Source organism: Xiphophorus couchianus, chromosome 2 (assembly GCF_001444195.1).
Source record: "Xiphophorus couchianus chromosome 2, X_couchianus-1.0, whole genome shotgun sequence".
Lineage (NCBI taxonomy): Eukaryota > Metazoa > Chordata > Actinopteri > Cyprinodontiformes > Poeciliidae > Xiphophorus > Xiphophorus couchianus.
In genome coordinates, this window is record NC_040229.1 from 12,643,647 (window position 1) to 12,656,595 (window position 12,949).

The 12,949-nt window shown below is 37.0% G+C and overlaps 2 protein-coding genes across 2 annotated transcripts; both read right to left on the reverse strand.

The window, feature by feature from the left end:
* Nucleotides 1-804: 804 nt before the first annotated feature.
* On the reverse strand, nt 805-7,143 carry LOC114151938 (sodium/potassium/calcium exchanger 1). The gene is made up of 10 exons (XM_028029497.1): nt 6,728-7,143; nt 5,234-6,464; nt 4,028-4,087; nt 3,645-3,753; nt 3,037-3,117; nt 2,688-2,776; nt 2,262-2,510; nt 2,080-2,169; nt 1,791-1,957; nt 805-1,697 (listed from the first exon to the last, which is right to left on the reverse strand). The coding sequence occupies exons 2-10, from the start codon at nt 6,305-6,307 to the stop codon at nt 1,448-1,450; spliced, it is 2,169 nt and encodes a 722-aa protein (XP_027885298.1). The 5' UTR covers nt 6,308-6,464; nt 6,728-7,143; the 3' UTR covers nt 805-1,447.
* A 435-nt stretch (nt 7,144-7,578) lies between these two features.
* On the reverse strand, nt 7,579-12,939 carry LOC114159455 (sodium/potassium/calcium exchanger 1-like). The gene is made up of 6 exons (XM_028041435.1): nt 12,558-12,939; nt 10,818-11,845; nt 9,465-9,701; nt 9,288-9,377; nt 8,996-9,153; nt 7,579-8,892 (listed from the first exon to the last, which is right to left on the reverse strand). The coding sequence occupies exons 2-6, from the start codon at nt 11,718-11,720 to the stop codon at nt 8,649-8,651; spliced, it is 1,632 nt and encodes a 543-aa protein (XP_027897236.1). The 5' UTR covers nt 11,721-11,845; nt 12,558-12,939; the 3' UTR covers nt 7,579-8,648.
* Nucleotides 12,940-12,949: the final 10 nt, after the last annotated feature.

Sequence of the window (12,949 nt, forward strand, 5' to 3'; positions counted from 1 at the left end):
AAAAAAAGCTTGAATTTACTCCAATACACTTATGAACATAATGTTGCAAGATTTACATTTAAGACAAATTCACACTGTCAAAGCTGCCCCGTCCAAACTGTGCACAAATTTTAGACCTGTACTTTCACCTTCCAAAAGTATCAAAATGTGTTTGGGGTCACAGTTACAACATGTTTCACACTAACTGTCAACCCTGGTGAGTAAAAATGAATTAAAAGCCTTATAATATAAATATTCTGTTATTTTTATATAATCTCACAATAAGACACTATTTAAGGTTATTTACTGTTAAACAATAACAGTTTTTTTTAACAAAATTACCAGCCCTTTGAATGTTTGTTGCAAATAAAGCAATCGTCTCATCTGATCAGATTTCCCATTACTGTAGTAGCAGTATTATGATTACATTCATGTAATCATAATACATGAATGTACTGAATAAATGTACATGAATACTGAGTTTGCATGTTCTCCCAGTGAATGCGTGGATTCTCTCCAGGTACTCCAGCTTCCTCCCACAGTCCAAAAACATGACTGTTAAGTTAATTGGTTTCTTTAAATTCTCCCCGAGTGTGTGTGCATGGTGGGGTGTCCTGTCTGTCTCTGTGTTGCCCTGCGACAAACTGGCGACCTGTCCAGGGTGGACCCCGCCTCTCACATGGAACGTTAGCTGGAATGGGCACCAGAACCCCTCCCCACCCCACTAGGGACAAGGGTGTTAGAAAATGGGTGGATGGATGGATTTCAGGTAGTGACAAAACTGGGACTTGCCCCAGATTTGTACAGCAACAGCAAACAGCAAAATAACTGTAACAACTTTATTAAAAAGCAGATCATTAACTTGCAATGTAAATACATGTGTTTATTACACCACATAATCCATACAGGTTAAAACATGTGCCATTTATAAACCCTGAATGCTTCTTTGGTACAAAGGTCTGTGCCTTCACAATGTCAACATCTAAAGAGCTCTCTATGCAATTTAGAAAAACAAGGGTAAAGATGGCTAACATCTAATTTATTTTTAAAGTTGTCAAAGAAAATACAAATTCCTTTTGAGTAAAATAATTTAAAGATCCGATTTAACTTGAAATTTCATCAAAGGAAAGTTATGTTTGAACCTTGATAACCTTGAGATGAAATCACAGGTTTTGTACCTTTAAATATACTCCAAGCCCAAGTCAAAAACTATGGACATGGAAGAAATTATAAAAACTTCAGTAAACAGATATATTTTACTCTGAACACAGTTGCATAGATACTTTTACAACTAAAAATGGTGCGGTGCTACTATTGGTGTTAAGAGTATATCAAATTTACTTGCAATTACTGTTTCAAATGGTCCAAAAAAATGTTTTCATAAGAATTACTTATTTTTTAAAGCTATATTAAGTTCCCCCTCCAGGGGAAAGTGTCTACTGTGGAAAAAAGGCTTGAGTTTGCAGTCTCAGATGGAAACAGGGCAGACAATGATGCGATCCTCCAGCATGACGCTGAGCACCAGGAAGATAAAGTAGAGAAGAAACATAGTGAAGCCCAGTACCTTGTTCATTTTCCATTTACAGGCTGCGATGGAGATGATGACGAAAAGGAGCATGAGGAAGAGCAGCACGATGGCACAGAAAAGGCCGTTGCTGCTGACAGCAACTGGAGCCAAACCGTGAATGAAAGAGTACAGGAGCCATGGGATGGGCAAGCTGGCAGAAAAAAATAAAAGATGCAGGATTGACTTGCGTGGGCAGTCAGTTGATTATTTTCTAATATTGGCAGATCAAACTGTAAAAGCTCACCCCATTGTGATGTCAAAGATGTTACTGCCCACAGAACTGGACACCGCCATGTCTCCCAGGCCCTTACGAGCCACAATCACACTGGTGATAAGGTCAGGGATGGAGGTGCCTGCTGCCAGGATAGTCAGGCCCATAATTTCCTCTGAGATGCCGATGGTCTCTCCCACCTCATAAAAAAAATTGGAGAAAGAAATAACATGTGAAAGATTTAATTAGAGATTCAAAATAAATTGGATGTTGATTTCTCACTTCTTGTATTGAAGATAAGCAAAGAACTGCGTGAACTGACCTGATGAGCCCACCATACCATAAGGTAGGAGAAGATAGCAATCCACATAATCGAGCCCAGGAAGGTGAGCACAAAATATTTCCTGGACTTCTGTTGAGTAAAGTCAAAATATAAAGATAGACCTATAAAGGAATTCAGAATATCACAACAGCACCTTGAAATGTCTCCTAAATGTCTCTAACCTGGTTCCGAACATCAGGAACTGTGAGCCACAGAGGAAAGACTATGGGCAGCAGGAAGAGGTAGGTGACTTGTTTGAGTGGTGTGTCAGGCCACTGTAAAGACAGTGGGTCATCTTCTTTTTCCTCCTCTTCATCTTCATCTTCATCCTCATCTTCACTGGACTCCTCACTCTCTTCATCGCTGTCATCGTCGTCGCTGTCAGAATCGTCTGAATCTTCCGATCCACCTTGTTCTGCTGGAATATCGTCCTGCAGAATGGAGAAAAGTGATGGAGTCCAAATATAATATGAGGAAAGAATATTTTTTAGTCAAAATAAAACCTGATATAAATAGTGAAATCCCTGTACTTTGATTCTTACATAGACAGGTATCAAAGACTGACTTCTGGGCTTTTCGAAAGTCAGCAGGTCATGGGTAGGGAGTACCTTCTTTGCTCCTGGCTCCTCCTTCTTTTCTGCATCTTTGGCTGGGGCAGCCTCTGGCTCTTTGGTCTCCTCAGTTTTTCCACTTTTGCCTGTGGAGGAAATCATAAACAATTTAGTAAGAAATTTGTCTGTGGTGGTTTTAGACCAAAGAAGGTCCTATGCAGAAATTTTACAGTATTTCAGGGAACTTTACTCTGAGAGCCATTGAGGGCTTCTTTTGACAAGAAATATTGGGAGAATTTAGTAGCTTGGAAATATCTCTGCTATACCCCTACATTTCATTACTACAACCTCTGATCTACTTTTCTGTTCAAATATCTGTGCTTGATCATCAGATCCTTCCTATTACCTTCACTTTTCCCTTGGGACTTGGGCTCTGACTTCCGTCTGGCCACACTGTTCAAGGTCTCAACCTTATCCTTAAACTTTCCTTCAAAACAAACACAAATCATCATTTTGAATGCATTAATAAGAAATGAAGTGTAAAACATTAAACATGTACTATTTATGAAAACACAGATTCAGTATTGTATGAGTCTACAAAAGAGTCAAAGCAGGCAGCAACAATGATATAAACACTGCAGCTAAGTTACCTTAATAAACATGTAAAATTCAAAGAGAGCAATAGTTTCGCAAAAAATAAAAATAAAATAAAAAAAATCACAGAACTAAAATTTTAAGCATAGAAAGATAAATTATTTCACTACCAGTTTTGGCACTAGAATAATGTTTTTCTTTTTTATGACACAACCTGGATCAACAACTGGATCCTTCTGCATACTGAAGGAGTATTTATCTGCTTAGTATCAATCTGGACTTAGAGATGACTGCATACGGGACACCTAGCTAATCCATTTTACACTGGGCAGAACACAGCACACAGGAAGTCTGTGTAAAAGTTATTATCATCCAGTTATCCATCACAAAAGCCATCAGAGGCATAAATGTGGTACTTACCATCTCCCAGAGGGTCTAATGTGTGAATCATGAGCTGAAAGATGGTGTTTCTCATGGTGCTGTTGTGTAAAGAAGCAGAACTCCCCCCTCGCTGAAGGGACGGCTTCAACTAGGGAAAAAGATGGCTGAGGTCACGACAGCTTCTCGCAAGAGACACGACATGTCATTGTAAGTCATTTTCAAGTGGTGGTCGGGGTGTTTTTGCTGAACAAGTTCATTATGATGAATCAGTACCTTCAGTGAGGCTTGTTAGTGAGCAGGAACACAAACAGAAAAACTCAAAATATGTATAAAAACAGTAACAATCAGCGCTGTGGTATCAGGGGGTTAGAAGTGTACCACTTGCTGGAGTTGGTTGATTCATTTTCTTATTTATTTTTTACCTTTAACCGATTCTTGTCCTCTGGAGCAGGAGGGGCATTATCTTCTCCTTCCCCATTTGTCTGTGTGCAACAATGTGTTTTTCAGTGATAATCATACAAATGTATTTCATTTTGGTATAATTTATGTAAGTTTCAGCATAATCTTACACATTACATGTTTTTTTTATATTGTACACTCTTGAGGTCTAACCAGTAATAATGTACTGCATTATTATAACATGTATCTTCATGCGTTGGACTAGCTTAGCATTGTAAGTGAACCTTACGATGCTGAGCCATTTGTGCAGCTCTGCAGCACGAAAAAGATGCTGCTTCCTTGAAATAAATGCTACTTTATGTAACAATGACAAGAGAATAGAACACAGGCATACTGTGTGTATCAAAGGCCAAAAGAGCTACTATCAAAAAATAAATTAATAAATTAAGTTGTAGAATGTAATTTTATATATGTGATCACTTAAATAAACTGTCACAAACACCTTAAATAAATATGAATAAATTTGTTTATATTTATGGGATGTGTCAATGTTTTGAACACACAAATGTGAAGTAAAACTTGAATGCTTTAAATATTAAAAAATGGATATCATTATTTCCATATTTACTAATTTATTTCTTATTTCTTATACAAGAGTCTCTAATGAAATAATTAAAACTGTCACTATTGTTCAGTACATAGGGTCTGACATCTGATTGGTTAACCTGCGCACCAGATCACTTGCAGACCAATAACCTTGCTTATATCAGTGCTAGCCATGTCCAACTTTGACAGGTAAAACTAAATCAAAAAAATACATTCTAGAGACACTGTAAAACAGCTCTAAAAACAATTAAATGACAAGTAATATATTTACATATGTTTTAATATATAATAAATGAAACATTTTCTAATGGTGATTTCCACATTTAATCACTTTATTAATATTTTATTTATTCACAGTTATTTATTAATCATGTATATTTTTTATTTACAAAATTATGTAAACTGTTAAACATATAAATGTTCATTCATTTAATAAATTGAATACAAAGACAAAAATTGAAAGAGTAGCCATTTTCACTCCTGATTCTTCTGGCGTATTGTTTTAGTTGTCCAGCACCAAATGAGAATAATTTTAACTATGAAAGCCTTAATGGAGATTTATCAAGCTAAATAGGTAATAAAGTACGTTAAGCATAAAGATGTTTTATTACATGACTGCTTACCTTTTCAGGTTCTTCCACAGCAATAACCTTCACAATGCTCTTGTGTTTGTGGAGCTGGGTCTTGAACTCTCGCTCCAGTTGCACATTGAACTTCATAAAGACAACATAGAGACTGTAACAGGCCACCAGCATCATGCTCTCCCACCACATAATGACATTGTCCAAGAAGAAGATGATCAGTAAGATGAGGTCAAGTATGTAGAATGAAACATCTCTGAAAAGTGGCCACCAGGTTAGATGAAGAATCTCCCGAGAAAATAAAGCACACATCCCAATCACAAACAAAATGTTAAAAACTGCCGAGCCGACTATTGTGCCAATGCCCACGTTGCTGTGGGCGATGAAGACTCCTATAAGAGAGGTGAAGAGCTCAGGTGCAGAGCCTCCGGCCGCCATAAAGGTAGCGCCTGCTACATCATCAGAGATGGCCAGTTTGTCTGTGATAACTCCCAGTGCGGGCACAAAGAACTCGTCGCAGACAATCGCAAGAGAGACAAACATGTACATCATTCCCACAATGTGAAGAAGCACCCATCCTCGTCTGCGATCTTCGATAGAAAAGATGTCTTCAGGGTATTCACCTTTGACATGAGGAGCTTCACCAGGTGGAGCTGGGGAGACAGTTGTAACTGGTGGAGCTGGAACTGGGGTGGGTGTCACCAGAGGAGGTTCTGGGGCCACATAGATGCAATGCACCAAAGTCCGGTTTGTGGTTGGCAACAGTGTGGATTCAGTGGAAGAGGCTTCTTTGTAATCACTAGTTAAATCCATATGTGTGTTTGTATTTAAATCCTTATCAGTATGAGGAATCACATACGTTGGTGTTGTTTGATCTGTGAGCTCTAATTTGGGTGCAGTAGTGAGAGGTTCCTCCAGCTGGCCAGGTTCTGCTGTGGCATCCTCAACGCCCTCTGTTGACCCTTCTCCAAAATCCTCTCCAATCTGAGCCACTGGCATTGGTGCCTGCAGCCTGGCACTAATGGTGAGCTGGTAGAGGGTACAGAGAAAAACTCCGGAGAGAAGAAACAGAACCCGGCTCAGCTGGAGCCGTTTCCTTCTATGACAATGCATCATCCTCCAAAGCAGCGCTCCTGGTGGCTAGGTTGAATTAAGTAGCATAAATAAGCTTTGGTAGAGTCCAGCTCTGTCCCCAACAGACCATGGGGTAGAAGAATACAGAACTTCAGTAGAGTGATTCATGTCACATCATTGAGTTTGTGGAAAATTCAACCTATTGTAGATTGAAGAAAACACCAAAATTAGTCACAAGTTCAGCTCAATTTAAACATTCAGAAAAGCACTCTTAAAAAACATTGCCAGTCATTTAAACAAAATGATGATATTTATAAAGACTGGACAAGATTTTTGATGGTAAAATACAACTAACTTATAAGGTGGTACTGACTGAAAAGTAAATCTATGTCAATTAGAAAAGATCATGAAATAAAGAGGTAAAAAAAAAATAAAGGAAAAAAAAAGTAACAATACACTTACCTTAAAATTAACGTGCAGTTAATGGCACAAAATCCCAATGCAGCTTTCCCAGGTTAAATGTACTTGCACGAACAAAAACTATTGCCCAACGACTAAAGGCTTATGTAGGGCACAGAACGAGTCTTCACAATGGATCAACATAATACCTAACACCCGAAGTCTTCTAAGAGGATTAGCTGCATTGTCTCACTCTCACTTTGCAAATGTAACCTCAGCAGTGATCTGTATGATGTAAAGTAAAAGTAAGCAACATGTCATAGTGCATAGATGTAGGACTGAAACTGAAGGGATTTATATTTTGAAACTCTTCCTCTGTCGTTTCTGAAATATTTTCACCTGGGTGACTTTTCTTGAGAAACAGGATGTTCACAAACAACACTCCAATAGGTTCTTTTGTACGACCTGACATAAGTCAATCTCTGTGCCACATGTATGTCTGAGGACATACACTCATGGACAAGCCTCCTTGTGCAGGTTGTTAGCTAATTTACAATGACATACTTGACAAAAAGATGAGTGAATTAAAATTTAAGTTTTCATCACAACTTCTCCAGAAACATCTGTAAAAATCTAAGTTATGTTGCTTAGACTTTGCAAGACCTGGAGTCTTGTAAAGAAAAATACGAAAAATTAAATGCAGATGAGCACAAAACCTTAAATCCCTAAAGAGGAAACAGGTCACACAAGGCATTTTTATGGATATACTTTTTATGTAATTTAATAAAAGACAATGAGTATGATAATACACAAATAAAAAAATTTTATGCTACCTTTATATATCAAGATATATATTAAAAACACAGAAACAAGACAGTAATTTTAATAAAGTACATTATTTCTCTATTCTAGTGCTTAGCTGATCTGTTCTTTCAAATCTAAAATATTTTTAATCTAACTTTATGTGAACAAAACCACCTGATTTCAGCACATTGTTTTTTATTAAACAAAACAAATAGTGAAAAAGTACACACCAAAGTATAAAGTATTTGCTTTAATATAGATTTCCTTTGTTTTTTCATTTTTAGTCACAATATAACGTTTCAGATCATGATATAAATTAGAAGATCTGACTAAGATAACTAGAGTGCAAGCAAAAAGCAGTTTTCAAATGATTTACTAAGGGAAAAAACTATCAAAGCTCAGCTTGTGTGAAACAAGCAATCATTGCCTTTTGTTGAGTCATCAATTAACTGTTATTGATGCTGTTTTTCGGTTGATTAATTTTACAATTTTACACAGAGGCATGTAACCCGTACAATCAACAAGGCACTTTAACAAAAACCTATCAGACAACAAAAAGTAAAGTAAGTTCTCCAAAAACAACACATCATGTCTTGATCTAAAGAAAGAAAAGACTTCTTTGGACTGATGAGACACTGAGGCTGTATACATAAGGCATAATGGTACACTAGAGAGTCCACCTCTGAATGGCATGGAATGTTTTGAAGGTTTTGGAGTAGTCTAGTGAAAGTTTGAACCTAAGTCGGATTGAGATGCAGCAGCATGACCATAACCATGATCATGATCAATACTTCTGTAGTACTGCTGAATTAAAGCAACTCTTTAAAGTAGAGTGGACCAAAATTCCTCATCAGCAATGAAAGACTCTGCCAGTTCCTGCAAACAATTGATGGCAGTTGCCTTCAATTAGGAAAAGTGACAATTACGTTTTCACTAAGGGCCAAGTTTGTTGCTAAAACTGCAGCTATATAGACTTGAGTTATTTACAGCTAAAATATATACTGGTATTTATATTTATGAAGTGTACTCGGCAGGTATATTGATAATAATTTGATTATCACGCTAACTCTTTTAAACTTCTTTCTTTAAACCCTGTTAGATGTCAGGATGGATCAGTTTTATAGAGAAGAATCCAAGAAAATGCATAAAAATATTTCGAGGTTTTTTTTTAGTTTTCTTTTTACACAGAGCATATAATGATTTGAAACACCATCAATATGCTAATGACCACAAAAATAAGGTAAAGAAGGACCCAGGTGAGACCAAGCAGTTTCTTCATCCTCCACTTAAAAGATATAATGGAGATGACAGCAGCGAGGAGCATGACGAAGAGGAGGCTACTGGAACAGAAGAGGCCTTCAGTCGAGATAGCCACAGGGGAGAAACCATGGATGACTGAGTAGAGGAACCATTGCGCTGGTAGACTTTTGGATGAAATAACACAGAAATTACAGTGAGACCAACAAATCTTTGAACACCTGTTCTCTCATCTTATCTCAGCAATGACAATTCAATCTATTTACTCACAATAGAGTCATAGTAAAGATGTTACTGCCCAAATTACCGGACACAACCATGTCTCCCAGGCCTTTACGAGCCACTATTAGACTAGTTATAAAATCAGAGCTGGACATCAGTGCTCCCACGTAATTTATAGGACCGATCACACCAAATGTCTCATCCACCTATAAAATATAAAAATACCGTTTAGTAGGATTAAGTCCAAAATCCAGGATGAAAACACATACAGCCTAAATAATTCAATGCAAACTTAGACTCTTATTAAAGAACAACAGAGCTGTTTTTAGAAACACTGCACCTGATGAGCCCACCACCTCTCAAGGTAGGACAAGATGCCAATCCACACAATGGAAGTTAGGTAGGTCAGCACAAAGAATTTTCTGGCTTTCTGTGAATCAAACACCAAAATAAAATCATAGATCAAGTATTAAGAGACAATTACTCTAAAAGATCCAAAACATTAATCTGACCTTACCTGACTACGAACATCGGGAAGTGTGAGCCACAGAGGAAGGATGATTGGCAACAGGATGATGTAGGAGGCTTGTTCCTGCCATTTGTCAGGCCATCGTAAAGACAGAGATGTAGCTCCTTGTAGTAATTTGCTCTCAACAAACTTCTTTTCTTTGCATCCACCATTGTTTTCATTGCCACATTCTTCATCACAGTCTCCAGGGTCTTGTGCATCATTCTCACTTTGAGGTATACACACCTGGGGGGGATTGTTTTAAATGTGACAAACAGATAAAAGGAGGACTTTAAACATCAGATAAAGAAAAAGGATTAAAAAATAACTTCCACAAAAAATTGTACTGAGATAAAAGAGAGCCACGATGTATTTAAGAATGTTTACATCAGGATATTTGTCCCTGATGGCAATCCAAATAATTTATTAATAGGCATTTGTCGATACCACGCTGTAGTGAGATGCTTCATGAAAGTAGAGGCTATATACTGTATGTTTCATCAATGTTACACCTTCAAAATTAGCTTTGTGATTATGTCCCACTTAACTCACACACCAATGACTTGCCTGATGCTACAATCTCTCCTATGGTTTTCTCAAAAGTGACATGCATTTGCCTCAACATAACACTCTAACATGGCTTTAAAAAGGCTACAAAAATGGCATGTAAGGCCTTAGTAAGTTGTAATAAGCACCATAATACAAGCATGGAACAGCTGTTCTGTTCAGTTCAGTCTATGTTAATATTTGTTACTATAAACTAAACCTAATAAAAAATGTGTCTCAATATCAGCTGGCGATATGTAGTACAGGTACTTGTACAGTACTTGATTTGCACATCCTCAACATCTATTCAGCTTTTCATCGCCAGAGATGGCAAAATATGTGCCTTTCAAATAGCATGATAAAAACGTGACTTTTCTTTCACTAATACACAATTATACACAATTGTATAATACACAATTATTATACACAATTAATTTTAAGGTCAAGACACTGACTTTAAATGTCAATGTCAATGTAATGACATTTGATGTCACTAAACTTATCTTAATTATGTGTAATGTAGAGCTCCTTTCAGCAAACAAATTTTGGACTAACACAAATAAATCTTTTCTTCAGAGATCATTAACCTTTAGTTACACAGGGAAAAAAACTATCTTTTTTAAATAATTTGCAAGGATTGAGATACAGCATTGGGGCAGTAAACTGTATGTTGAGGTTTACATAAAATTCTGCACTCAAACTTCAACTCAAAAACCTAAAAATTGTGCATAGAGAAACAAAATTCTGAAAACACATTTTACTGTAATTCTGCAGTGAAATATTAAAATATAGTCATACATACAATAACTGCTTTACCTCTACCGGGATCACCTTTTCACATCTCTTCACAAATGAAGCTTTCATCACACCTTTGATTTTCTTGAGTTGGGTCTTCATTATTTGTTCCACATTCTCATCATATATCAAAAAGAGGATGTAGAGTACAAAAATGGTTACTAGAATCACACTTTCACACCATGTGACAACACTATCCAAAAAGAAAATGATCAGTAGGATTAAGCCAAGCATGTAGAATGATAAATCTCTGAAAAATGGCCAGCAGCGTATTGGGAGAACCTTTGCAGAAAACATAGCACATGTTCCAATCACAAACAACATTCTGAAAGCTGTAGTGCCAATCACTGGGTTAATGTTCACAGTTAAATCGTTGTGATAGTAGAGGACTTGGATTAGCTTGGTAATGAACCATGGGACGGTTGTTCCTGCAGCCATGAAGGAGGCTCCAACAACATCATCTGAGATGGCCAGCTTTTCCATGATGACCCCCAGAGAAGGAACAAAGAACTGATCACACACAATTAAAAGAGCCACAAAAGCGTAGATCATCCCAAAAACATGCAGGGCCACCCATCCATGTCTCCGATCCTCAATAGAAAAAAGACCACTAGGGTATATCATCCTTCTCCGTCGAACACAGGAGACTGGATCAGATATGGATGACTCCGGTGAAGGATGGCGATCATCTATTGGATCTAAAAATGAAGATTTATGTTCAGGTCCTTCTTTATATGGAGTTGAATATGTAGAACGTTGAACAGGAAATTTCTCCGTTGAGTGATCTGTAATCTTTTCAAAATCGTCTACAATGTCAGGCAAAGTAAAAGTGAGTTCAGCACCAACGATCCAATTGTGAAGGGTACCAAGGAAGACAACAGCAAAAATAATCAGCTGCTGAGACCTACATCTTGTAGACTCCATCTTGTGCTAATAGCAGACTCACTTGCTTAGCTTAAGAAAAAAAGTCCTTAATAAAACCCCGGAGTTAAAAGATCCACAGCTCCTGTTGTCTGATTTGGGTATGGGTCTTTATGCCTTAGGCAAATCTGTTTGTAAAGAAGAAAAAGTCTCAATTCAATTAACAGTTTGGTAATAAGTCAAGACAAAACTTCATTTTTCTGCAAGCATGATGACTCAATAAAACAGTTTAAATCCCTTAAGCTTTTTCCTTTTAAAGGAAAATAGAGAACTGAAAAGTGTGCCATTTATGTCCATTCATTGAAATCATGATTGTGGTTAAAGTCAGTCCAGCTTCTGCCTGTATGCATTAAATAATATATTATACTCCTAAACAAATTACAGAGCAACAGTTCCCAATGAACAGTTAACAGCAGATGACAGAAATTAAGCACAGCTTAAATGCACAACATTAATTACGTTAACAGTTAAGAACATATACAAAACATGGCAAAATTACACATAAAACTAAAAACCTGTGTATCAAATTTGTCTACAATATGGTAAAATATAATAATTGTAAAGAAAACACAGAGCTGATCCTAATTCATGCTACAGTTAGGCAACAGAAAAAGAGTAATAGCTGTTCTGGTGCTATGGTGACAAGAGCTGCCAGGAGCAGCATAAAATATCAGGTGAAAATATCTGGCTAAATAAAATGAGCTTGAAGAATAAGTAAACCAAGTGGGAACAAAATTCACATCTATAGAAATGTTACACACACATATATATAGGGATAATAATAATATTTAATGAGGCTTAAAATCCCAATATTCGTAAAGAAAATGTGCACAGACTTACGTTTTTCCTCTATCCTTCAGATTACAAAATCAAGGACGACATTCAAACAAGTTTTCAGATTATACAAAAAAGAAAAAAAAACTTTAGGAAATTTCGTAGTTAAAATAGTCTTTTACTCAATCGGCGCCATCTGCAGTACAAACAGTGAGACGTTTTTGAACAGTTCTAAATGTGGGTTTTTACCAACTTCACCAAAAAGTCACTGTCTATTGCCGTGTTGCCGAGTGGGTGCTGGTAGTTACGTTCCTTCGTACTTTTGCAAAAATTTGTCGTTACCGAGTCACACTAAAAGACAAAAGGATTCACCAACGGGAAGTCGATAAGATTTCTTTCGGGTTTTTTTCTGGCGTGACGTCTTCGTGTATTTCGTAAGAGTGATCCCAGAAGGAACA